General features: G+C 45.5%; 1 protein-coding gene, 1 long non-coding RNA gene and 1 pseudogene across 2 annotated transcripts in view; 1 reads left to right on the top strand and 2 right to left on the bottom strand.

Moving 5' to 3' along the window:
* Positions 1-4,192: 4,192 nt before the first annotated feature.
* LOC146194819 (uncharacterized) lies at positions 4,193-5,806 on the bottom strand (annotated as a pseudogene).
* A 12,065-nt stretch (positions 5,807-17,871) lies between these two features.
* LOC146194817 (monocarboxylate transporter 12-like) overlaps positions 17,872-27,725 on the top strand; it is a 60,116-nt gene continuing 50,262 nt past the window's right edge. The window contains exon 1 of the mRNA XM_084597568.1: positions 17,872-18,185. Coding sequence (XP_084453694.1) covers positions 18,139-18,185 — 47 coding nt within the window. The 5' untranslated portion in view covers positions 17,872-18,138. The remainder of the gene's footprint in view (positions 18,186-27,725) is intronic.
* On the bottom strand, positions 23,955-26,499 carry LOC146194818 (uncharacterized). The gene is made up of 3 exons (XR_014705483.1): positions 26,395-26,499; positions 24,381-24,530; positions 23,955-24,129 (listed from the first exon to the last, which is right to left on the bottom strand). It is a non-coding gene; the product is annotated as an uncharacterized LOC146194818 (long non-coding RNA).

The raw sequence follows: 27,725 nt of genomic DNA, 5'->3' as shown, positions 1-27,725 counted from the left end.
GGGTGGAGCTAGATTCCGGTCGGAAGCTGGGGAGTTGTTGCGTACGTCACCGGCTTGAAACTGACCATGCGGAGGAGGCGGCCAGTATCGATGGGCGTCAATTGGGTGATCACTGTGATCACTGGTCATGCCTGAGTAAGTTGGCCGGCCATACCGTGTTGGCGACGATGGCGGCATTGTCTTGAGATATGGCCTGGGATGCCGCACCAGTAACAGATAGAAGCAGGCCGGAGAAAAGGTCGGTCCTGAAAGTACTCGATGTCAGGGTGTCGATAAGAGCCAGGGTCGCGCTGATCTGTAAACCTGGATGGTGGCCTAGGTCTTTGTGGTCGAAGGTCGTTACGCTGAGTAGGATGCCTCGAAGAAACAGGGCTTGAGAAATGTTGCTGCAGCCATTCGTTGGTAGAGGGAGGGTGTGCGGTGTGAACAGATGGGTACTAAGGCTGTGACTGCAGCGTGTAGGCTGGTTCCCAAGGAAAAGATGGGTGGGAGGACACTTGTGAGGTGTGTCGGCTGTGAGAATCGAGCCGTAGCTGCTCTTCACGAATTGTTCGTCGGATAGTCGATGTAAGGTCCGCCGGCACGTGCTCGTCAACACTGGCGACGTTTGTCACATTGGAAAGTCTTGCAAACTTAGGCGTTATTCGACTAGTCTTCAGTGCTTTAAATGTGCGGATGTTGCGAAGGACAGCGGAGACAGTCGAGAGATCATCTTTAGCGATGAGAAAGTTATAGACATCATGTGCAATGCCCTTCAGAAGATGCCCGACTTTGTCCTCATCCGACATGTGGGAGTCTATCGTCTTGCACAATTTGAGGATACCTTCGGTATAGGTAGTGCAGGTCTCACTGGGTAGTTGGACACGATGGGCGAGGGTCTGCTCGGCCCGTTTCCTGCGCGCGGACGAGTCACCGAACCAATATTTCAGTCAAGTGACAAAGCACTGCCAGTTCGTCATCGTGTCCTCGTTGTTTTCAAACCAAAAAAGGGTGGTGTCGGTAAGGAATACTACGGTGTTGTCGAGCTGAGTAGCGGCGTCTCAACAATTCTAGCGGCTCACCCGTTGCTAGTGGCGGAGCCAGGTGGCAACATCCTCTCCCGTTGCGCCAGCGAAAGAGCGGAGCTCCCGGTACGGTGTATAAAAGGCTGAAGCAGCTTGACTTGAAGTGGTAAGAAGCACAGAAGTAGACTCAGTTGGGAGCGGCATGGTATTGAACATTGGCGGAAGTCCAGCAATGCGGCGGCTACGACGATGCTCCAGGGGCGCGTGATGTCGAGGAATCGAAACCGCTCTCCACGGAACTGTAGCGGTCTTGGTGTCACGACTGCTATAGTTTGGAGCAGGAACGACACAGCAGGCGAGCAATCTTCGGAACTCCGGTTTATTGCGATCTGGCCGCGTATTTTTCTGGCCAACAAATGCCCACGAAACATAGATTACAGCGCGCTTATATCAGGATAAACAGAGAAGGAGAATGGGGCAGCGCTCTTACGTCGACACGTTGCCATGAGCTAGCTGTTCGCTTATCGAACAAACACTACATTCCCTTCTCCCTAGACGATGCTTATATGGTTACACAAGGCTACAATAAAGAAACATTTTGACTTAACACAGGCATAAGCCAAAAATACCTTCACAACACTGACGAAACTTTCTTTTGCACAATCTCGGCTGCGATGTATACCGATACGAGGGACGTCTTTGCCTCCTTGAGTACCAATGTTGTGTTGCAGGTTCGTTGTCCGTGGTACTCGGAGGATGCCTGGAGTCGCAACTGACGTCTTCAGAAATGAGGGGTTCCACTTCAGTTATGGTTGTGGCTGGTTCCCGAGGTTGCCTGGTATGCGGTTTATCAATACTGGCGTGACGGTGATTCAGATGGTTGCCACAGTTGCCAGGAGTCATCATCATTAGCGCTATCACCCTGACTGGCAGTGGTCCCTGGGTCCAGCTCCCTTACACGTATATGGTATTGATGCCGTTTCCAGTCCATGACTCCACGCGGTGTCGTTACCTGTAAGGCATAGGACCTTGGCCTCGAGCGTGATGTCACAGTTGCCTCCAACCATCTGGAACCTTGTCTATACTCCGCGACAACTTTTTTGGCACCGCTAGCGAAGCTACGGGGGAAGAGCATCTGTAAATGTGTCCCTCCGCCATGTAGTTCGGAGGGTCGACTTCCACGGAGCCTCTCACTGCAGTTTCAGTTTCATTTCCGCGGCCAGAGAGAAGCGCTTTCCGCAGATTACTTGTTGGAGTCCGATATCTTTTTTTAATAGGTTAACGCGCGCTTTATAGCCACCATTAATGAAGAGGAGCCAGACGAGAATGTACTGACATTGCACACGCTCGTCCAATGTCCATATACTTGTCACACGAACCACTTCGTGTATATTTACGAGCACTTACAAGACACCGTTTTCACCCATTCAGCAAGATTCTGGATGAGAGGCCGGACTGCAGTTTTACAAGTGCACTCCGCTGCCATCAGTCGCAAGTACCGACAGGATATGCCCTCCCATATCGTCCCACCCAACCACCATGGAAGATGGATAAACCTTTGGTGCACCTTCGTGTTCCCGGAATACTAAAGAAATCAATGGTACCAATTAGTGGACTCAAACAACTTACTCTGCACACATCTGGTCAGAATATCCCAATTATATACACGTATACACCGATGGATCTGTGTCAGGACAGGCATCCGCTGCAGCTGTGGTCATACCAGCTCAGAAAACGACTCTGCATTTCCTTTTGGGACATACCTCTACATCAACCGCTGCCGAACTTGTAGCCATTCGGGAATCTATTCGCTATATATGTGGGGAACCACCTCAAAAATGGTGTATATTCACGGACTCGAAGACTGCATTACAAATTTTGGAAAACTTCTTACGCCACACTGTCTATCAGTCCCTGGCACTAAACATTATGGAGCTCATCACATCTGCCCAGCTGCAAGGCCACATGATAATGTTTCAATGGATCCCTGCCCACTGCGGCCTCCATGGGAATGAGCAGGCCGATGTTGAAGCGAAAAGCGCACTCATCAATGGCTTCCAAACAACTGTGCCTTTTTCAAGAGCGGATACGACGTGTCTTCTAAAGAGTTATATGAATATTGCTACAGCAGCTTAGTGGGCTCAACCAGACGCCCGACACATCCGTCTAAGAAGGCTCGATCGAACATTTAAACTTAATGTTCCGCGCAATATTCCGCGTCATCAGACATGCTTGTTACAAAGACTTCGTTTAAACGTGGCTTTCACGCGCAAGTACTTACATTTAATTGGACAGATGGACTCACCGGAATGTTCAACTTGTGGCATCCCAGAGACTGTGGACCATGTATTATTGGTGTGCCCAGAGTATGCGAGCGAAAGAAATGTACTAGCTGCTTCATTGAAGCTTTTAGACAAGAGGCCTCTGTCGGAGGAACTGCTGCTGGGCGCTTGGCAGGACAAGGGGAAGGGCGTCCAGGCAGTGCGTGCTCTTTGCCGTTATTTGAGCGCCAGCAGACTTGATTCACGCTTGTAAAGCAAGCTGCCGTGTCTGTATAGGTATATTTCATATGCCTTCTCCCACATCGTCACCCATCATGACCTTCTTTCTTCTCTCCTTCGCCTTCCAAAGTGCAGAGTAGCAGGCCAGATTTGAATTATTCGGGCAACCTCTCTGCCTTTTCCTTTCAATAAATCCATCTATCTATTTTTTTATACGTGCAACCAACCGTGCGCAGCAACTCTCAGTAAGGCATTATAACTCTTGGCTCGCACATTTTTCACTAACGAAGTACAAATAGATAGCTTACCTATTTTTTAGCACTAGAAGCCAAAACTAACGTGCGGTATTGCGCGATTTATTGTTACGCTTCCGTGAGAAATAAAAAGTAAAGTGCAAAGAAGAGACAGCGCCTAAAATGATCTTTGCTAATGCTAGTAGAAACCATACATATATCTGTTCTGTGTTTGTCTAAGTAAGCATTCAATAAATGATTGGGCCAGTAGATCACACCACGTATTTTCATATAGCACAGAAAGCTACAGCAGGTAGTGTTTCTGCGTAAACACAGCACTGTAGTCGAATAAATTAACAAAAATATATGGATGCTCCACAACACTGTCATCACACAACGTGACAATATTTCAGCGAAAATAATAGGAAATTCCTTTGAATCAGCAATCTTGATGTCACCCTTCCAAATCTTCCACGCCACTCATTTCGCTGCTTTCGCTGGATGAGCTAGATTCCGAGTCCAGAGAAGTTATAATGGCATCCAGCTGCGTGTCAATTACTCCATCACGTTCCCATGCTTCTTCTTCAAGGCGTACAACATGGGCGCAGTCTCATGAACAATTCTCTCTTGCAACGCGGGAGACCCCTTCGTCCACGAGTTTTTCTACTGCGGACAGAGTGAACGTAGTGTTGTTGGCAGCGACGTAGCCTTTCACTTGACTCCACACCAGCTCAATTGGATTAAGTTCACAATGATAAGGAGGCAGCCGGACTACGTCGTGGCCAGCACTCTTTGCCAGAGCATCAATGCGGTACCCAGAATATCGATGTTTGTGTTGGTTTACAACCTGCAACAGTTCCTCCTTTAGCTGGTCGCCCGAAAACGGAATGTTTTTTTCGGTCAACCAAGATTCAATGTCGCTTTTTCGAGTACGCGAAGTTGGTACTTTTTCCAGTTGCAATCTGTGGTACGGAGCGTTATCAATCACTATTACACTGTTTTGATCAATGTTCGGCGCTAATTGTTTCATGACCTACTTTTCGAATCGAGCACCGTCCATTTTGGTGTGGTAATCGGCAGTTGCTTTTATAGCGCTAAAGATCAGGCACGCGTTTTCGATGAATCCATTCTCAGTGCTGGCGTGAACCACGATCAATCTGCCGCCTTTGCCGCTTGGTGCACGAAGTCCAGTTGTTAGGGCTTGGCGAAAGGCATCTTCCCTTGACGCCACTGTGGTGTCTGTCCAAAATTTATCTTTAACGTGGCCTGCATTAACCCAGGTCTCATCAAGGTAGCAAACGGTCTTGCAAAAGGAAGTGAATTTATGTGGCACGCGGTTTTCTGCATCACGAAGAGTCGGACACGACTGAACGCCTGAACTGACTGACTACTACTACTACTACTACTACTACTACTACTACTACTACTACTACTACTACTATATTACTACGACTACTAATAGTAATATTAATAATAAAAATAATCATAATAGTAATAAACAACGAGCCCAAGGTGATTTTGACGCGATCTTCGATTTAGGACGGACAGAGGTTTAAAAAAAAAAGCATACAGACTTATACATGCAGCCCCTAAGCGGCCCCGTCGCTATAAGTGATCGCAGGGTTCGTGAGACGATGCACCTGGACGGTTTTTATCGCGATCACATGATACGACGAAGCCGGCAGCGCAGGGCACTCAACTTACGTATGACCGTATCACTTCGTCTATTATGCGCCTGCCTCTTCAGGTTCATCCAAACCGCTTCCGACACTGCACTGCGCTTTTCCATTGTAATTGTCTTACAGCGCTGCAATTAAAAAACAATACATATTTCATCTTTGCCTTCTCACATAATGCATGCAGTTACATGTCCAAAAATACCTAACAAAAAGCGTACTTGCCTCTGCTTCTTTCTCATTTCCTGGATCGTCCGGGGGTACTTTCGTCGCCACACGGCGATGCCGTATCTTCCTAGAAGGGAAGAGTTTCGCTTGCGCTTCCGGAACGCAAACCCGATATCGTTTAGTATCGTCTGCAACGTACGGACACTTATATTCGGCATATCCATATCGTGATCATTTACTACGTCCTTCCGTAACTTTGCAGCAGTCGGCACTTCGTCGCGCATATAATACTGATGAACTTTGCTACTCAGAGCAGCGAGAGTGAAAGTGTCGCACCTTTCAAGCCGCATCTTCCCGGTTTTTTTTTTTAAATAAGCCCAGGTGACCACTTCAGCTTTCTTCGCTTTGGAAATTTAAGAGTGCAGAGAGGGTCTCCGCTTTAATACGGGAGACGGCACGCTCACTCACACCGGTGAGCTCGCTGACTTTGCGGCGCACGGATGATATAGAAAGCTGAGGCTCACTGCTCCTTACACCAGCGTACACGTTGCACACCATCTCTTTTCCCTGCTTGGACAACCATCGGTTTTTCAGTCTCACTTGCATCTTCTTTGGCGAAAGAAGAGGTATATAGTTTCGGAAGAACCCGACGCGGCGCAAAGAGAAGACTCCATCCTCTTCTAGCGCGCTCGTTGTTTTGAAGACCCGCAACGGAACTCAAGGAAACCAAGAAAACCCGGAAAAGAAAACAAAACGCTTCGCAGTCAGCTTCCAACGCTAGCGAATCGTAGTTATGTTAGAAATGTGCTTAAGATCACAAGTTTTATGATTTCTATTTTCTTCAAGGCTAAACACTAATTTTAACTTGGGAACTATATTCACCCGAGCAGGGAGACAATGCCTTTCGGCCCCGCAGTCTTCCCAGCGGTGCCAAGAAAAGTTGACGCGGAGTATAGCATTTCTCACGAACACTCTTTCACCAACGGCAAAATTTCTGTGCAGTTCTCTTCGCCTGCGTGTCTGCAGAAACTGATTTTGCTCGACTGCTGAACGAGCACTAGGCTTTAGTATATCGAGCCGCGTTCTAAGGGGTCGCCCTATCAAAAGCGTTGTCGGCGATTGCCGAGTCGTAGCATGCGGTGTGTTCCGGTATGCTAGAAGGAAACTGGCTAGTCTCTTTTCAATAAACCGGGCTTTGATGTCTTTTCGGAGAGCTTCCTTTATTGTTCGGATGAACCTCTCAGCCAAGCCGTTACTTGACGGATGATATGGGGCTGACCGCAGATGTTTTATTCCGTTCATCTTGAAGAATAACTGTATTTTTTTGCTGCAAATCCGTGACCCGTTATTAGTGACGATAACCTCTGGTTATCCGAAACGGCCGAAAAGGTCACGAAGCTTACCAATAGTAGCTTCTACCGAATTCGAGTGCATGAAGAGCACCTTTGGCCACTTTGAATGGGCGTCTACCGCCACCAGAAAGTTGTGTCAAAGAAGCGGATTAGCGATGTCCAGATGAAGCCGGGCCCATGGCCTTGTAGGCCACGCCCATGGATGAAGGGGAGCTTTGGTAGGCAGCGAACGCTGCTGCTGGCAGACCGAGCACATCTGTACGGGGTTTTCCATGTTGGCGTCAATTCCTGGCCACCAGACGTAGCTTCCAGCAACTACCTTCATCAGCACAGCGTCGGGACGGCTCTCGTGCAACTCGTCCAGGATCACCTTCTGTAACGACATAGGAACCACAATGCGCATTCCCCAGTATAAAAAACCTCGTTCACAGACAGCTCCAGTCTATTCATAACCAAAGGTTTCATCCCTTCATCCGTTACATGTTCGTGCCATTGTATCGTGACCGCGTGAAGAACCTGTCGTAGAATGGGGTCTCTTGAAGTTTCTCGAGCAATGTCGGAGCTTGTTATTGGAAACGTTTCCCAGCGAAGTGCGTAGCATGCGGTTACTTCATCGTCATCGTTCTCGCGAGTGTCGGGTAGTGGTAGACGAGACAGACAGTCTGCTTCCACGTTGCTTGCCCCTGAACGATAGACCCGGTCGTAACGGTAGGCCAGTAGCATAGTGGCCACCTATGCAACCGAGCATCAGCAATGCTTGGTATTCCTGTCTTTGGACCAAAGATGGTCTCTAAAGGCATATGATCAGTTATCAAGTTAAATAATCAGCCATAAATGTAATAATATTTTTTTTTATTTCCCAAGACAAAGGCTAGAGCTTCTCGCTCTAGCTGGTTGTAGTTTCTTTCACTGAGAGACAATGTGCGCGATGCAAACATCATCGGCCGTCTAGAACCATTTTGTTCCACTTTCGCTAGAACGGCGCCCAGCCCACATGATGAAACATCACACACTACCTGAAGCGGTACTTCCGGATCATAATGTGCCAACAGCGGCGCTACTACTAGTAGCCTTTTTATCTTTTTGAAGGCAATGTCGCACTCTTCACTCCATGTCCACGGCGCATTCTTACAGAGCAGTTAATTCAGTGGAAACATTACCGCTGACCGCTCTGGTAGAAATGTTCCGTAGTATGTTACCATGCCCGTAAGCGCTCTAAGCTGCTTTTTCGCGTTGGGGACGGGAGCTTCTATTACGGGCTTAACCTTCTCTGGCGCTGCTCAAATTCCTTGCTTACTAACCACATGACCCAGAAACTGCAATTCTGGCTTTAATAATTCACATTTCTCTGCCTTAATACGCACTCCTCTTTCCTGTAGCCAGGTTAGTAGAGCCTCTAAGTTATCGAGGTGTTCCTTTTCGCTTCGGCCCTTAACAAAAATGTCATCTAAGTAGCATATTACCCCGTTCAGCCCCTTTAACAAGTTGTCCGTGATTTTTTGAAAGAAGGTGAGAGCAGAGCCAACCACGAACGGCAAACTTTACTGCAAACAGTCCTTTGTGGGCATTTAGGGTGAGGTACTCTCTAGAAGCCTTGTCCATTAGCATTTGCTGGTACGCTCGACTCAGGCCAATTTTGGAGAACACTTGCCCTCCTGTCAAAGCAGCAAATATTTCTTCAATCTTTGGTAAGGGATAGTTTTCAATATTTAAGCACGGGTTCAGTGATGCCTAAAAATCCCCGCAGATGCGTACACTGCCATCTTTAATTACTACTGGCACAATTGGCGAAGCAAAACGACTGTTCGAAATTTGCTCGATCACACCCAGACCAGCGAGCTTATTCAGTTTTTTCTCCACGGCTTCTTTTAACGCAAACGGAATGCTTCTAGCTTTACAAACCTTTGGCTGCAGTTCCGGCTTGATAGATAGTTGAGCTTGCTCACCTGTAATTTCACCGAGATCGTTACTTAACAACTGGCGATGACGGTCCAAGACTTCTTTCAAGGTCCGGTGGTCTTGAGCATCCACGTAATGAACGGTACTCCAATCAATCCTGAGCTGATACAATCAGTCCCGTCCTATGCAAGCAGGGCGCTCCTGGCGGAGAATGTGAAGAGGCAGCTGTAAAGAGTGGTTCTTAGGCTTCACTTTTACTGTCCCCACCCCCTCTGGACTCACACACTCCTCCGTGTACGTATGAAGCAACACCGATGCTGGGCGTAACTTCGTTTTTGTAAAACATGACCGGAAAAGCCGGTATGACATTACCGATACAGCTGCTCCCCTGTCGTGTTTAATTTCAAGCGGCACTTCCTGAATACACATTGTGAAGCATATCGGCTCTTGTTGTGGTTTATTGCCCGCTGCCTGTAGCAAGAGGCTCGACATCATCCTTGACCTCGAACACGCCGAAGCTTTGCCTCCGGCCATCTTTTCGCTGTGTATCTTGTCTGTTTGCGTTCGGAGAATGCGAACAAGACGTCGGCTCGGAGCCACACGGCTTCTGAATATGCCTAACTTGGTGACATCTAAAGCATGTAGCTGTTCGGAATCGGCAAGCATGGTTGCGATCACGCAACCCGCATCGCGTACATGGCGAACCGTCTCGTGACCGTCTACCCTAGGCAGAAAAGTTCTGAAGGTCCTCCTCGGTCTCCCTGCTAGACTGGCAGTCTGTTACGTTCTTAGAAGCCGCCTCGACTGATAGTGCAATCTCAACCGCTTTTGTGAAAGCCAGAGACGAATCCTCAACAAAACGTCTCTTTTGGATGTCGGCCCGGGTCACACCACACATAAATATGTCTTTCAGAGCTTCTTCTAAATTCGCGCCGAAATTACATGTTTCCGCGGACTCCTTGAGGTCTGCTACGAACTTCGCAATGCTGTCTGTTTCAAGGTGAATTTTTTGGTGAAACTTTGCTCTTTCCGCGATGACAGATGATCTGGGCAAAAGATGCTTTCGTAATGCTTTCTGCAGTTCTGCTAAAGGTCGACTGGCTGGCGCACTCCGGGTGGTTAAACTCTCCAACAACGTGTATGTTTTCGCACCCAAAATGCTCAGGAAAGAGTCTCTTTGTTGGCGTCTGGAATGGTATTCACTCAAAGGAATTCGTTATACCTTTCTTCATATGTATCCCAATCTGACTGAGATTCGCCGAAAGCTTCCGCATGCCCAATCGTGGCCATCCTGGCTGCTTCCCAGTCGCTCTGCTGTGGGCCGTCTTCTAAGACCGGATGAGTCTCTGTTTTAGTAACCGTAGCAGACGTGGTCACCGGTCTGCTTCACCATCCTCGTCGCCAAGTTGTTGTAGTTTGGAATAGGAACAACACAGCAGCCGAGCAGTCTTCGGGACTCCGGTTTATTGCGATCTGGCCGCGCATTTGCCTGGCCAACAAATGCCCGCGAAACGTTGATTACATCGCACTTATATCAGAATACAAACAGAAGCAGAAACGACGGCACCCTTACGTCGACACGTTGCCATGATCTAGCTGTTCACTTATCGAAGAAACACTACAACGACGTAAGGCAACGCTACTCCATCCAAACTACACCCGAGCCAGACAGCAACTCCGCTACCACACACTTCTTCTTCGTCCTCCTACACTTTCAGCTCCTCTTCTAGATCCATCTAGTCTGTAACAATATTTTCACCTCACGGTTGTGTTAGAGCAAGTTTATTTGCATTGTCGTAGAGTTAAAATCGACTCGTTAAAATTAAATTTAGTTTGTCTATCACGTTACCGTAACTTGGGCTCAGCATGCAGCCGCGCTATAATTCTGCCGTTTCGGTACCTTACTGATGAGAAGACGTTTGTGAACAATTGCAAACAGTACTCTTGCGTACGACTCGCATATAATTCAACTTGTAATGAGTTCTTCCTTCCTGTGAGCGATTTAGATCCTCACCAATTCGGCTGTGTTGTCGCTTGCATGGTGTGTGCCTGTAACACCGACATATTATAGCGGTGTGCTGTCAGAATCAACAAGCTAACAGCAGGCAAGTTTTGTTGCGATTTATTTCTAAACGCCGCCGCATCAGGATTGTTACTTTTCATCACTGGGAAATCTAGCGCCCATCAAACCGTAGTGCCTTCACGTCAAGCATGATACATTTCTTTGAATCCTGCACGCACACTGTCGTACATGCCAAAGGAAGAAACAGCAACAAAAAATGCTAGGTGAAGCATGACAACTCAGTTCTCATGTGGTATATAGAGGTTAGCGTACAACAGTAGCATCGGCTATGAGGTACGCCGTAGGGACGTGCTCCGAAAAATTAACGAATACCTGGGGTTCTTTAACGTGTGATGGCATCGCACATTACACAGGCGGCTTCAGCTTCGTCTTTGCCGGAGAGCGGCCAGAACTTTCGTGGTTGCACCCATCTCCTCCGGCTCAGCAGTCAAAAGCCCCATACAATGAGCCACCACAGGAGGGTACAGCACCGTTTTTCCATTTCTTTTAATTTTTGAACAAATATGAACGCAGTAGCGGCTGAATATGAAGCATTTTGATGCTTTCGGTGTGTGAGAAAGATCTGTTCAGCTGTTCGGGTCAGGTTATAGCAGGTAACGAAATTTTGTTGCGTCTCAGACTGAAACAACAAAAAGCTACTACGCTCAACAGTTTTGCATGCCGACCTTCTCTGAAATAAAGAAATAACGATTTGGTTTTCCAGACTAATTTTTGCGCAGTCTGCACTCATGGATTACCCAACTTGACCAAGCGACTATTATAGTCGGACTTAAACTCCCGTTAAGACACGGCAAGGGAAATTCAAGAACGATCGAACCACTGGTGACCGATACACGTTTTGCTAAGCAGCCTTCAGCGCGAAGCTTACCGATTCGGTTAACATCTCACACCATGGAGTCCGGTCCAAATCCTACATTATCATATGCAGAATCAGAAAAGTAAAAAAGCAAGACGTGTGCGTTTATTACTTGTCATGAGCTGTCCCAGAAAAAAAAGAAGCGCCACCGCGGCGCTTAAACGGCAATTTACATTTCGCAACCTGCATGGTAGGCAAACTTCGTATAAGGCGTCAACGAGAGAACAGCGCGCTTCAAAATGCTGTAGTACACTGTGGAACAAGGTAAAAGGTGAGTAGCGAGGCAGAGCACGCACGTAAATGCATAAGTGGTAGAATGCGTTAACGACGGAATTGAAGAACAATCGTTCACGAACACGTATTCAACGCGAGGCGCCTGCGCGACCCACGCGGTACCGCAGTCCCCTGAACGCGCTCGCCCGATAGATGTCGTCTGGTGTCGAGAGTAGGAGCGCGCTCGCAGCCTGAGCGCGAGGGTGAAAAAATGTGGTCTATAAACCGTTTACAAAAAGCAAGCAAGAGAGGTGGAAAATGTTTTCTAACCAGAGTCGTTGCCCGGCCCATTGTTGCCAGCACCGTGGGGGCCGTGCATTCGCACGCTTCATTCATTCCATAGCAGCCTTGCCCGTCGGTATATTGTCGTTTGAGAGACTTAAATGCCATTATGAGAGCACATTTTTAGTGTAATGTCATCCGGAAAACAGCGCGTGTTCGTGGACTGCAAAAACAATAAAACAAATTGCAAGGTGAATGCCGAGATCGTATGCGGAAAGCATGCAATGACAGTCTGAGTGCGGCTATGATATGTTTCTGCTTTGCCGCTTTCCAGTCCACCTGATTTGAACCGCCTATGAACATTTCGTGTAAACCAGACAGACTTAGTATCAGTGACTGACACACGAATACGATGTCCATTCTACTTCCTCCGCTGTAGTAAACACGCACGCCGAGCAGGCCGTGCCTACCGCAAGACCTCCGCGCCAACCATACGGTGGATTTCTTCCGCCCGCGGCAGAAGAGCGTGCTAAAACCTGTTCTTCACTTAACAGGCTGACAGCAAAAACATATATTTCTTGCGGATCTCTAATCCATACCGTGTTGCTGATAACTGCAAAACAAACAAGTTTCTCAACACAGCTAGCTGCCGCTGGTGCGGCGCGCTGTTCATCGTGCGCACACTGGCTTCGCTGCTAAGGCGTCACCGAGGTTTACATCTTTCTTTTATCGATACAATGGGATCGGCAGTAACGCAGTTCCACAAGAGACCGTATTCTAGCGCTGAGAAATTACAGAGCGCCGTCGGATATTCCTTCCATGCGAGACAATTTAGGCCTAGCGACGACTAGGAAAATAGCGCTAAGCGAGAGTGCTGTCGTCCGCCACGCCAGCGGGCTGCGCCGCTTTCTCAAGCGCTGCTGTATGTACTGTGAAAAACTGCGCCGAGCTTAACACACCACAAGAAAGAAGACGAGACAAAGGCGCTACTCACAACTGAATTTATTGAAACCCACGAGTGATCTTATATAGACGAAGCTGAGAGCGTACCATTTTCGACATTTTGCTCAACAATACGTCGTGCAAACGATGTTTTACGACAAGACGGAGATACGACGTTGCTGCACCGCCTGACGTAAAACAAGGCTGCATAGAATGTCAACGGATGGTACCTTAGACACTGCTTCTTTTACGTGCTGTTCTCGAACCATGGTTTAACTTCAAAGTATACATTGTTGAAGCAAGACAGCTCGATCGTACGCGTTTCGCACTCGGTCGCCGGCGCACCACCGACATGCATGCATTCGTCAAGCTCGGTGAGCGATAGCAGACCTTAGTGGTGTAACCACGGAGAACGCTGCCCGCGCCTTTAGCGAGAAACGAAAGCAGCGCAACACCGAATTTAAATATGCACTGTCGAGAGGAAACACACGACATGAAATTGGTCGCACTTCACGTTAAATCATTGTGGCGATGACTGAAAGCATCTTTCGTATATTATCTGTATTCCGTGTTCGGTAGCTGCCCGTATGAATCATTCGCCGTGTATCTGTGTGTACAGTTCCCATTGCAATTATTATATAATTGAAGGTACATGTATTGTGAAAGATACAAAGGATACATCCTCACAGCCAACTGTGACGAGTTCGGCCTGCGGAAATGGAGCGCAGTCCTTCGCAGCTGCCCCGGCCGCTACTGCTGTTTCCAACAGCTGCCGCCATGCCAAATGAATAGTAAACGGTTTGCTGGAGCGGACAACAGAACACAAAAAAGCTCCGAAGTGCCGGATAGCTTTCATGAGCAAAGCGATACAGCGCGTTTACACTGCCGCATCGCAGCATCAACACGCAGAGCACAACCAAGCTGGCGCCAAGAGGAGCCAGAACAGACTTTTCAAGTTTGATTCATACGGGGCGCCGCCATCTTCTCATAAAGGCTGCGCTGCTTAGTCGGACACGGACAAAGGATTGGAAAAACGCTGAGTTTAAGCGCTGATGTTATCCAATCTTTTGTCCGTGTCCAACTAAGCAGCGAAACCTTTATGAGATATTCCGACTAGCCCAGTCCCAAGCACGCAGCCATCACACTAAGCAGGCTGCGTCCAGGCATCTAAACTAAAATGATGGATACTGCTGACAGTAGTCGATTTGTACACAGGGAATAAGGACTTCCTTCTATCGCACTGTCATGGGCAGTAATGAAAATGGTAGAATATAAAAATATACTTCTCAGTAAGGAGACTGGCACTTTGCGCTAGGAATTTTTTGCGGAACGGTAAATTCTACAGCTCCTTCATTTACTCTCGCTGTAGAAAAGAACCCTGTTATTTTCTACGACAACACATAGCGTACAGAAATAAGTTATTAAAGAATAGCATGGTACAAGGAGGAGCAGAATCACGAAAAGAACATAGCGCTTATATTAAGGCCAGCATTTCTTTTGTAGCCGTTCAGGTGTTTATTGCTTTAATTGTAGGCCTTTCGCAGAAGTGCATTTATAAAATTTGCAAATGTTTGTATCTAAATATACAAGTTTAGCGCAAATAGCGACGCCAGCAAATGCTTTTAACACACCTCCTTGGAAGGAGAGGTACGCGCGCAGCAGGCTTCTAACTCTGAAAATTTATTAGGCCAGCACCTTTATCACTAATATTCGCAAGCGTGCCTTGGACTGACGCCAACGCTACACAGCTATGCGCCGCTACCGAAGCAATGTTCTCATCATGTTTGCGAAGACTAACGACCGCTTGAGGGCGTTTCGATTTGTCTTTCGCATTTGTCTGACTGCCGGGGAGAGAGAGTGCGTGCTCTTGACGGGCCCACATTTTCGCGTAGGCATGGTTTGCTCGAAAGCCGAAAACATGTCGCATATTTTTCTCTTTCGGCAAGCCGACATGGTTTGCAACAGCTCGCGCCACGTTACAGTTCGACCTCAAAGCTGCCGCTTGAAAACGAATGGAAGTTAGCCTAAGCACAGTTAACGTATATTTGTTGCGTTTTGACGGTTGGGTAGTAGATTAATAAGACTAGAGTTCAGGTTGGTCTCAATGGCTTCATTTTTTAACAGCGTTCATTGACGTGTTTTCTCGTGTTCGTGTTCAGGGTTGGTATTCCAAGTTTGCTTCCTTATCTCATCTATCTCCATGACCTTCAGTTCGCTGACTAGTAGCAACACTGGAACTGCAAATGGAACTGACATCCGGTTCCGCTGTTTACACCAAACGAATGTCCCGAGGTCAATCAGATAGCAACACTTGAGATAACAACGCGAACGCGGAATACGGGACCAGATTGCCCCTTTGGCCAGACAACTCAGGACGATCGTACATTCTCGCCTGTCAAGGCTGTCTATATAAAGGGGCGTTTCGAAATAACAAAACATCGGAGGAAGTTCAATAATATTTATGATTCCAAGCTAATTTTGACACCCGATTAGGAGCAAAATATTGTTACGGACAAGGAAGAAGAAGCGGGCAGTGGCGCGGGCAGAAGCGCTCGCGCTAGGCCCTCCGCGAACATTCATTAAACGTCATCTACCATCGCCATCGGTCATGTTCTGTCTCCTCTCTTGATCGGCTTACCGCTTCGTAACATTTGGTGGAGGTGCTGGGTACGACATCCCCATCCTCCCCTTGGAGCATCGAGACCATCTTCAAGCCGGGACCATCACCGAGGGCCCAGGGACATCGCCGAGCAGCTTCGCCCAGCCCTTCAAGCCCAGACCTGAAGAACTACCACCGCCCAGCCCCCAGCCCGGAAATGAAGACAAGGAGAACAGACATAGCAATCAGAGCCAAGACGAAGGACCCGAAAGACCCAAAAGACCCGAATGACCCGGAGGAACCGATAGACACGAAGACGCAACCCCCGCCTAAGCTGCCCGACGTGACCTCGAGCCATCGGTCCCATGGTCTCTGGTGACGGATGGTTGACAGCTCCAAGGGAGGCGGATCAACCACGCATCAGACATCGTATCGGCAAGCCGTTCTATTCTTCCTTCTTCCTTTTCTTCTTCAAGCATCCAGACACGCCCATCATCACGCCATAAAATCATTAACATCGCTAAACTTCCTCGTCCACGATCGGGACGATCGCTCGGTGGCCCCGGGTCATGTTACGGACAAGGAAGAAGAAGCGGGCAGTGGCGCGGGCAGAAGCGCTCGCGCTAGGCCCTCCGCGAACATTCATTAAACGTCATCTACCATCGCCATCGGTCATGTTCTGTCTCCTCTCTTGATCGGCTTACCGCTTCGTAACAATATGTTTAGTTGTATCCAGACATATAATAAAGAAGCTTTTCAGTGGAATATACTGGCAATATAGGCATCGTAACAAATGGCCGCCTCTTAAGTGCACATAACCAAATAATAAATTCCTGGTGCGTCCTGGGGGCCTAAACATCGTAATCCCAACAATATTTGCAGTAGAATCTTTAAACTTGATCGGCCTGATTACAACAAACTTAAAGCAATGGATGCTCAAAAGCAAAAAGCTTTCGCGCATGCACGCACTATGCAATGCAAGCCTAATTTTGCGGAAGCTCTTTTATTCCGCATGTTTCTTCTAAAATGCATCCCCTGCCAGCCGCGAATTTTTCACAGCAAACTGTAGCGCCGATTTTCTCTACGCATAAGGCTAGCCATATTCTAAATAGGGCGTGACAGGCGTGCCATGAGCACGCACTTTCTTTTCCTTTGGTTAAACAGAAACGCAAGACATGCAACGTCAAACTGTGCTACTGCTACGGTGATCCGCGGCTAAAATATCGATTTCATTGGCTCTGATACAGCGGCTTAGGGTGTGGTGGAATGGCGTCAGCGAATCGCACTGCCTGATTGTCCTTCTAACCATCCGTGGTCACCACTCAGCCACGATCGCGGTTACACCTGTATAGAGAGAGAGAGCGAGAGACCCTTCAATGAAGAACAGAGATTTTAGCCGGCGTTTAAATTTCGCTGACATGCTACTCTGGGTAGGAAGGGGTATTGGGGAGGAAAAGATTGAAAAAGAATCGTGAAAAGATTAAAAGAGTGCAGGTATGAATTCGTACAAATCAGTTCGGGACTACTACTAATTCGCATATGGGGCTTTGGCTGCCCAGAGGGAAAATGTGATAGCCGTAAAGATGGTGGGCCCAGGGCAACCGGAAATAGAGAGAGAACGTTTTCCCAGAATAGAACACGGCAGTAAGCACTGTTACCCAGACCGCATTGAATTAATGTTATGTTTTGCACTCGATGAGTGCGATTGCTGACGCGGTTGCAGCGAACGCAAGGACAGTCAGAAAGACAGACGTTGCCCAGTTTAGCACCGCGAACAGGAGAGTTCAGACGAGTTTCGTTTGTCATGTGTAGTCGTGTGTGTGCGTGTGTGACATTTTCCAAGGCGCGGAGATGGGAAGGGTCGCTAACCTCGGCTAGCGTGAGTAGTTTTTACCCGACACTAGTGTGCAGGTCTCAGAAATGCCTGTTTGGGCATGAACTCAGGGTCGATAGGGCCGACACGCGAGGATGTTGAACTTCACAGAAGGGCCCACCATAAAAACAAATGCTCCGATAATGTGTCTCTTTTCTTTGTGTCGTTTACGTTTCTGTCAACTTTTCTACGATGCAAGGTTGAACGTTGTACTTGTTACACAACGCCTTGGTTTTTGAGTTGACATTTAATGCTCAGCGCTTGACCACAGGAACATCCAATGAGCACCTTTCCACAACTCTTTGGAGCTGTGTGACGTCCAAAAAACATCTAGCAGCAACACTGCTGCACCTTCATGTTCGTGACAACGAATGCTAGCGGAGATATGCGCTGAACTGTATGCCGAATACCTCTACGCGACCCTAAAGCTGTGCAGCGAGCCCTGTGGGAAAATTGGATGCCTGCAGCTGAGCGACGTGTCCAGATTCCTGGCTTCAAGGCTTTGTGAGTGCTAGGTTTTTTTTTATTACTGAGTTTTGCCAGATTGGTTGATGTAGTAAAAAGTACTCAAAATAGTGTTTGTTTTGGAACCCAATTAGGTTGTTAAAAGCCAACAGTGGAACGTAGAGAAAGAAGCACTTAAAAAGCAATCCATGTGAAGTCGTTGCGCAAAGCGAAATTTCTGGAGCTGACGAAGGAGTTTGGTTGGATGTCTCAGACACACGCAGAAAACCAGGGTTTGAATTACGATTTGGAGCCGTTTTAAGAAGTGGATTCGCTTGTACCGCCTTTATCAAACTCGTGGAATCGCTGGCACCGGTAGTTATGCGTACAGAACAGACATCCGGTTCCGGTACTTCTGCCTATCAGATGACGAAGTAAGGGCGAAAACTACACCCCCGAAAACGATGCAAACTACCCAAGCAGCACACCAGCATTGGTCCAACAATGGTTCATCACTGGAAAAGAATGGCATCAATATTGGACTGATATTGGCATTTGGGCATTTTACTACATTCTCCATTCTTGGCCCATCTTTCGTTCCAAGATTGGTCCAGTGTTCAACCAAGCTGGAGCCACCAATGTAGGCACAATATAGACTTTCCATTCATGCACCATGATTCTTGCCAATACTGTCCAGCATTATACCATCATTGTATTACCAATATTTGTTTAATACCAGCTATTCCATTGATGGCCCATTGTCAATGCCAATATCATACCAATGGTTAGCCATTGCAGGTGCACTGGCTACTCCATTCATGCCGCATATTGTCGATACCAATATTAATCGAATGGTTTATGGGTACACCGGCTACTCCATTCATGTACCATTGATGATGTCAAGATTACACATTTTGTGGCACTGCCTGTGCAGGCCATAAAATGCAGCCTTTTTCATTCTAGCCATATTCGTGACAGCACATCGAACTTGCTGGGACAATAATGGCCTTTCAAATAGGAATGGCCATAATAATTCAAATTGTCGCTCATGAGCAACCATTAGATATTCACAAAACAAGGGCATGGTTCACAAAGAGATAATATTTATTGCAATTGTTACTATAGACGGCAGTTGTTACTAGCCAGCGCTGAGGGCACACACAGCCGCAGTTAGCAGGGCAGTGGCAGGGTTGGTCAGGGCAGGCCGGGCTCTCGGGAAGTGGAAGGGGCCAGGGAGCTGGAGGGCACACTCATAGGCGTAGTGAGGGGGCTGACCCTGCAATTGCATTCACAGGTGGCATGCCTGGTTCGCCAGGGGAGGTTTCAGCAAAACGCCTTTTTCTTCCACCCCCCCTGTCACAGGAACCAGGCAGCCACCTGCGAATAAATGCGAGAGCCTCCAAATCGTCCACCCCAACTTTTTCGCAAAAGGCACCTGCACAAAAACAATGAGGAAACAAAATTTACAACACTATTACGAGGCATATAAAATCGCGTGCATTATTTTAGGAAGATGTAGAAAATTCCAGAATTCATGTACAGAAATTCATGGTCAATGAGAAACACTATACTGATGAGTTCCAGATTAGTTTCAGCTGCCTTGGGTTTATTAGGATGAAAGACGCACATACATTGCATAGCATGTGCCCTGTTGCATTTTGATCGCCTCCACAGCAATACGGCTGAGACAGCCAGTGTTTCATCCCACACTAGGAATAAGTGCTTGATTGTTGGCTGTCTACGCATATGACTGGCGCGCTAGTTTTTTGCCGCTCCTACGCTTTCGGCGATGTGCAAACAGTTTATACTAAATATCGTTACCAAGAGAATGTTCGGCGACCATTTGAATTTTTTTTAAATGGCTAGATATAATATACACAAGCGATCTAAGCCCACGACTGCTGCACTGGCCGCTGGTTAGCTGATATACGCTTTTGACTGGTTTTGTGGGTAGTTCACTTAAACGGGAGCTCACTTAAACGGGTAGCTCACAGGTGCATCATTTTTACACATATACTGCTTGTCCAAGCAAATTTGATCCAAGGAATAAAAAAAAAACATTTCGGAGGCAGGCAAAGGAAACCAGATACATATTGCTGGAAGCTACCTTGAGCGCCACAGAAAAGGTTTTGTTTGGAATCCTTAATTGACATTATTTACCTAAATTACTGATTATTGACTTACACAATAAATGGTGTTGCTACTTTGAAGAGTACCGGCACAAACCACGTTTGATTATTTGCGATAAAGAGCCCTCACGTCTGCATTTTGAACGCCAGATACAGTAGGAAACCACGAAAATACAAAAATCAGATTCCTGGACAATACAATTGAGGACTTGGCTTGGCTCGACAGCCCTGTGTAGCGTTAGATCTACAAGTTGCCTATGGTTTCTTCGTCCGCGCCAGCACATTCGTCCAGCAAGACTGTATTTGTATTTTACAGCTAAAAAATACTGTTCCACTCATTTGTATCCTTACCGCTTTGTAGTCATTATCCGCATTGCAAAGTTCGGCGCGCTCATTGTAACTCGAGCCTTCATGTGCGCCAAAGGGTCGACGCGAAGCAACCATCGCCAGCATATCACCCTTACTCATGCATGGGTCTAGCCATCATAGCGGCAGGTTATTTTGTCCGCTCAAAATCATGTTGTGAGCAGCACAATCGAGGTGCGCGAATGGGCTGGTAACGGTATCTACATAACCCGGAATTTATCTGCAGCTGGAAAAAAAGGTACACATGAGGTTTCTAACCGCAAATATTGAAACAGGGGTTTCCGAACGTGCTCACCGACTCTAAGTCCTACTTATTGTCTAAAGTGAATATTTAGTACTTGAAGCGAATAACCTCACTTCGCTACGTACACAATAAAAATTTTCTGCGCTGTCCTAAGTGGCTGCCAGCAATGCGCCACCGGTTTCCATCGTGTTTCTAATGGTTTATTTATAACCCTTGGCTCAAGATATGGGGCGCAGCAGGTGTGATGTAGCTTGAATAAAACCTGCAAGAGATTGGGTAGATTTGTAAGGTTTACAGATTTCACTTACAAATTCTACGGGAATCGCGTCACTGCGGCCTTTCTTTGACACGTAATAGCGCTATATTCGTGGCTAAAATAAAGTACTCAACGTATTAATTAAGCTTAGCAATTGCAGCTATAACAGAAAGTGAGGGCCGGCGACAGCTAAGGTGTGCCTAGCTTTCAAATTTTCTTAGATGACACAACCGTTCGAAATATGGAATATTAAAAAAAGCCCTTGATATTGGCTTTCTCACAGCGTATTATGGGTGCCTTAGTTTAGAAACATAATCCAGGTCCCATGGCCATCTTTCGTTTCCAATGAAATTCTTATATGTGGTGGGCGAATATCAAGACACAAAAGAATTAACTTAAGTTTTTCAAGATACGCGTAGTTCCCTCGAAAAAAAAAATTGTGTGGTATATCTCTAGAGGTAGAAAACGCTGTTTTTTCCATTTCAAAATGTTGCAAGTTTGGATACCATGATTTTGTCATCTACTATGTTTTACTCACTAAATATATGCAGGTTTTACATTTACAAACACTATTAGAAACCTGTTTTGTTTTTGCAGTTGAGTTATTAAAAAATCGCAAACTTTGCTTCAGGAGCGTTATGCTGCAAAAATATTATTCATTTTTAACCTTATGTACTGGCATATGATGCATTAGGTTGGTTGCACTAAATATGTTTTCACTTCCTGACGCATGCTCTTAATTCCAGGCAGTATCTGGAGCTCTAGACCACTAGGTGTGTTCTCCACAACGGATCAAAATTGCTCAGAATTCGAAAACAGCAGTAAAGGGCAAATTTGCTGCAATTAAAGAAAAGATCATCTCCGATTTTCATTCAAATCCCTCTCAAAAATCTTCAGTACCTCAAAAATATCGCGGACTGAAAAGTGTTGCGTTATACTGTTTAAAAATATAACACTAAATATTAAACCGAGTGCTTGTGCTGATAATGGCCAAATTCAGCCTTCATTCTTGCAAGATCCAATAATATCTTGTCACGGAAACTATTTCTCTACATTATCTAGGTTCCATTCTTTATTTATGAAAAAATTTGAAGCTCTAGATTTGTGTGTGTTTCTGCATATTATTTTGAAATTGGACAAAAGTAAGAAAATGTTAAAATAAGGAAAACTGATTAGAATTGAAGAAACGGCCGCAACATCAATTTTTATCAAAATCTGTGGAAACAATGCAAAGTATATTATTAATATGAGTCAGTAAATATATTGAATTCTGCAAAATGTAATATTAGAAATATAAAAATGCCTGTTTTTGTTCTATAGATGTGCTTATATGGCTCCCCCTTATGGAGTAGGCATCAAAACTTCAAGTTAGTATTTGCTGAATTTAGTTACATTTTACCTTAAGTAAAATTTAAAACCTTGTCAGCGCTTATACATCCTTTTTCTGCTTCTGGGCAAATAGCTTAAAATGGTATTGATTCACTATTTCTGTCAATTTCATGGCAGAACGCAAGTGAAGGCTGAACTTTTTCTCTGTCCTGCATTCTTTTTTATTGCTAGGTGCAATAGTATTCAATCTAGTTTATTAATATATTATTCCATTTCTCAGCTTTGACCACCACTAACAATACCATATTTTTGAAGATGATTTTTCAATGTGTAAGTTTTATAATTACAATCATAAGCAAATCGCTTTCCAGCGTAATTATTTTGGTGGCGTTACAGAGAACACACATAGAAGGTTAGAGCCTCCAAATTCTGCCTTAAATTAACAATATGACCTGCGTAATAAACACAGAATGTTTTAGTGCAAACGACGTAACGCATCACGTCAGTATGTAAGGTTGAACATTAACATTTTTGTAGCGCGTTGTTCTTGAAGCAAAGTTTGCGATTTTTTACTAAATCAACTGCATCAATGAAACACACTTTTAATACTTCTTATACAAGTAAATGTTACGCAAATGCGGTGAGTAAAAAGCAATGAATGACAAAATTTTACGCAACCAGCCGGCCTCTAAACTTGCAACTTTTTGAAACGACAAAAACGGCGTTTTCCAGCTTTAGTGATAGGCATTTTTTTTTTCGAGAATACTACGCCGCATCTGGCAAACCTAAGGGTCATTCCTTTGTGTCGAGAGATTAGCCCACTACATATGAAAATTTAATTAAAAAAAATGGTCATGGCACCACGATTACTGTTCCTGTCCGAAGACATCCATATTTGTTTTCATTTCGTCTCTTCAAACAGGCTGGTTTAGCCAATGCGGTGAATAAAAATATCATCGCATATATTAAAGATTTTCGCGCTATATGTTATAGCTAAAGCTACCTATATTGTCACAACTGTCATACATTATTTGTAGCTGAAACAACATCACAAAAGGGATTCGATTGCAAATTGTTCGCTAGTTAAATAGACGTACGAGATGACACACGTATACTTTGTAGAATAAAATTTAGGAAAGAGCAGATACAAACTACAGGCGAATAATGCTATGATAAGGAGCATATGTATTACTCCGATTAACAGTAAAAAAATCAACTTTTAACATATTAATATATTCGACAAACTATTGGATGCCCACATAGGAACACAGTTAATGAGCTCATCCACGCATATAATGTCTATGGGCATTAGATGTGTGGATGACTTCGTTTTATTCCAATTCGTGCGTCACTCAAAATAATTGAGCGAGAAAAAAGTTAATGTCTACACAATTTTCAGTGAGTATACCACAAATTATACTAAGGTGCCTCATATATGTCACATCACCTAGCAAGTGAAATGGGATAACAGAAGTAATCTGACTCTAACTCTGATCAGCATTTCGCTTTTGCGCCATCTTTGTAAGTTTTTAGGCGGGCTTTTCCACTGATTATCCTCTTCTTTATACCCCTGCCACCCACAGGACACAAATCTTCTGGGGGCACCGAACTGTTGGTTTTCGCACCAGTGATACAACTTAATGGATCCATTTATACGTAGAAAACACTCTCGATGCGCACCTAAAAAAAAAAAAAGGAAAGCATGTATGTGTAGGCGAAATCATTCACCGGCGATTTAATAATATGATTTGAACAATAAAATCACACTCGAAGTAACAAAAAAGTGGTGGAGAGATAGGAATTGAAGCAATGAAAGGCGGTTGCTTTCTGCAAAAAGAAAAATAAAAAGAGGTCCACCGTCTATAAGAATAGGCAATAAAGATAAGGCATATTTAAAGGTGCATGCAGCAGTTACAGTGATGCAGTGCTACCTTTCTTTAGGCAGGCTTTTCCGCTGATTTTCTTCTTCTTTATTGCCCTTCCAACCACAGGACGCACATCTTCAGGGGGTTGTCGGTTTTCGCACCAGTGATACAACTCAATCGATCCATTTCTACGTAGAAAACGCTCCCGATGCGCATCTAAAAAAATGAAAGCATGTATGTGCAGGCTAAATCATTCACACATGATAAAACAATATGATTTGAACAATGAAATCAAATGATCACACCCAGAGAAACAAGAAAGTGGTGGAGAGACAGAAATTGAAGCAATGAAAGACGGTTGCTTACTGAACAAAGCCTATAGCAAGAGGTCCTGCGTCTATAAGAATAGGCAATAAATTAAGGCACGTTTATAGGTGCATGCAGCAGTTAAAGCGATGCAGTGTTACCTTGCTTTTTCACTGCAGTGATTGGTATAAATATTACAGCAATTGCTAGGCATCTCAGGTAACCCCATTGAAAACTTCATCCAAGATACCGAGGAGCAGTGGCGTGTTATTTGCAGCTGTTAACGGAAAGACAGGCTATCCTATGAGTGCATGCGCATTTCCTCCTTTTTGTACCTTGAATAAAAGCGACTGAACAGTGAGTGTTGCAAGAGGTGCAGCGTCCCTAGGAATGGGGAACAAAATTAAGTTTTAGTAAACAGAGGTACAGAAAGAAGCAAATATGCCTGCAATAATAGCATGATGGCCTACCTTTTGATCAACAGCTGTAAACAACCTGTCACTGCCAGTCGGTTCTTTAGATAGGCTTATCAATGCCAGAGCTTAAACCTAAGAGCAATATGAGTAATATTTATTGCGGTCACGGCCGTAAACAATTCTAGCGCAACACTCCATTACTGTAACTATTCAACAGTCCATTTATACATATCGTTCATTAAAGAACCATGCACATCATATTAAGTTGCTCTTTTCTACTCCCAAATGATTTCCTATAGAATTAGAATACGTGGATCGCTGCTTCGGTTTCAACATTCTTGCACGATGGCTATGGCGTGCACTTCACGCAAACGGTACGGTACGTGAGGTACAAAGAGCTGTAATTGCCGAACAGGCGGACCTGACGGCCTGTCCCATTTCGCCTGAAAGTGCGCGCCGTGATCGAGCGCTTCGCGAGCGACATATTTCGGGTGATATGGTTGCCTCATACCGGCTGTCAATGTTTTGTACAATGTGTCCCGCGTGCACGTTGTTTACTTTGCAGTGACAGGGACGCAGTGCACACAGGCTTATGTGTCTTTTTGTTTGTATTGTTATTTTCCCCCGCCTTCGAAGCGCGTCTGCGAAATCGCTCTCCTATTGTCGCCGCTTTCTGATAACGCCCTCACCTGAAGGCGCGTGCGCAGAAGGGGGGCGTCGATTAAAAAAATTTTGAAAAGGGGCTCACTTCCGCTGTTCACGGCTTTCAATTCCTCAATATGATATTAACCCTTATAAAAGTGGAGGTTCATTATGACTTCATTATAGCCTAATCATCAAGCGGCATCACGCACACAATGTCCGCCCCACTGTAAAATTCGCTTGCACAGACGGCACGGACAGTTTTCAAAACTTCGTCTGTACATCTGAAAACAAAAAAAAAATGCCCTTAACTCTTCACAAAATCCAAAAACTGTGTGAACATGGCTTCCTGCGCGCATAAGAGAGGCTGTCCAAAATATATGTACAAAGCTTGGCGCATAGTATCTGGTTACTAATTGATTGCGGCGCGCTGCACAGTCAAAAAACTTCGCAAATGGCTGCCTGCAGTGTTCTGTCACGTGTTGGTGGCATACACACCTGTTACGCACGGCTCCTCTATTTTCGGCGCAAATGCTATTCATATCGCGTCCACGCACTTGGTTGCATGTAACCCGGACGAAAATTCGCTTAGTTCTTGAAGTCATGCTTCGCGCAGTTGTTTCGAAAAGAATACGGAAAGAGAACATTTGGGACTGGCGGGAGATTATATAGAACCAATTATGAAGCAATGGCATGCTGCAAATATATATACTCACGGTCTAAGATGACGGCGTTCACTGAGTCCGATAATGCCGATGGTATTCCGCCATTGCTGTAATCCGTACTCCGGCGACATTTCACAGCTCAGCTATTCACTGATATGTAGCAAGCACAAACCGGAGCACATGGACACGTATAGGCGCAAGAGAAAATTATGCACAGCGCAATGAAAAAGAAAATTAATGAGGGAAGAAATTAAAGAAAGGTTTAAGAAGCTGTCACAAGTCTTGTAGCGTCTTCAACAAGCTCTGAAATGAACGCTTCGGGAGGAGGCCGCACAGCAGCGCAGCTGGGGATGCTTTCTGTTGTGTCTTGCACGAAGACGCGTAGGCGAGGGGCAACAGCGAACCGCTCAACCAGTGCGCGATTCCCGCCGCGGTGTTGTGTTCGCATGGGCTGCGCGTGGGAACGAAGGACCAACGACCCTCTCAACATTCCGTTCCTCCCAGCCCTCTTCTGCTTGCACCGGCCAGCCGTGACTTCGGACCGTGCCGATGAGCGGCCGCCAGCGCGCACCGCTCGAGTCGAGTTCTAAAAAATAGTTTTGTTTTGTGTGTTCGCAATCGCATTGTTTCTTCAAGCCAACCACGTACATAACATTTTCTAAAAAAAAATAGAAAGCCTCCCCATCTACCATCCACATTCTTGCGTAAATCCATACAGTTGGTGCATCGACAAATGCGAGCGTCATCTTTCCCCTCCCGTTCGCCACCTATGATCGAACAAAGGATGGTCGTTCGACCTTTTATATTTACTTCAAAATATTATATATTGTTGCGTGATGACTGATTAATAATGTCGAAAAGGCGGAGTTCCGAGCTTCTCTTCTATTCTGGCCAACTTTGGTTATAGATTAATCAAATTATGTTCAAGTTATCTAGCTGAAAATTATCTGACTAAATATATAGTTTTTATTTGTATTCAGTTGTTCGCTTTTCAGGTATGAGTAGATGTTTTTATAAAAATTCTCAACATCGGCCCAGGAAATGAAAATTTCCTAATTTGCAGGCCTTTATTTCAGAAAACGTTCATGGTAGAGCAGCAATAATTCCACAATATGTTCTCAGCATAATTATCCGCAAACAGCTAAAACTCATATTTTTATAACATTTGAATACAAAGATACGATCGCGCTAATTTACAGAATACAGCGAATATTAAAAATTTTTAGGAAAAAAAAACAGTTTTAAGATTGTTCAAGCTTTTTCCACCCATTCTACACTACCTCAGCTTTCAAAACCATTAAAGAACACCTTGCATACTTTTGTAGCGCAAGTAATTATGGCCACTTCGATAAAGCCTTTGTCCAATTATAGCGCACCGCGCA

Source organism: Amblyomma maculatum, chromosome 3 (assembly GCF_055883805.1).
Source record: "Amblyomma maculatum isolate TAMU_Amacu chromosome 3, ASM5588380v1, whole genome shotgun sequence".
Taxonomy (NCBI): domain Eukaryota; kingdom Metazoa; phylum Arthropoda; class Arachnida; order Ixodida; family Ixodidae; genus Amblyomma; species Amblyomma maculatum.
This window is presented reverse-complemented; position numbering and strand designations above follow the sequence as displayed.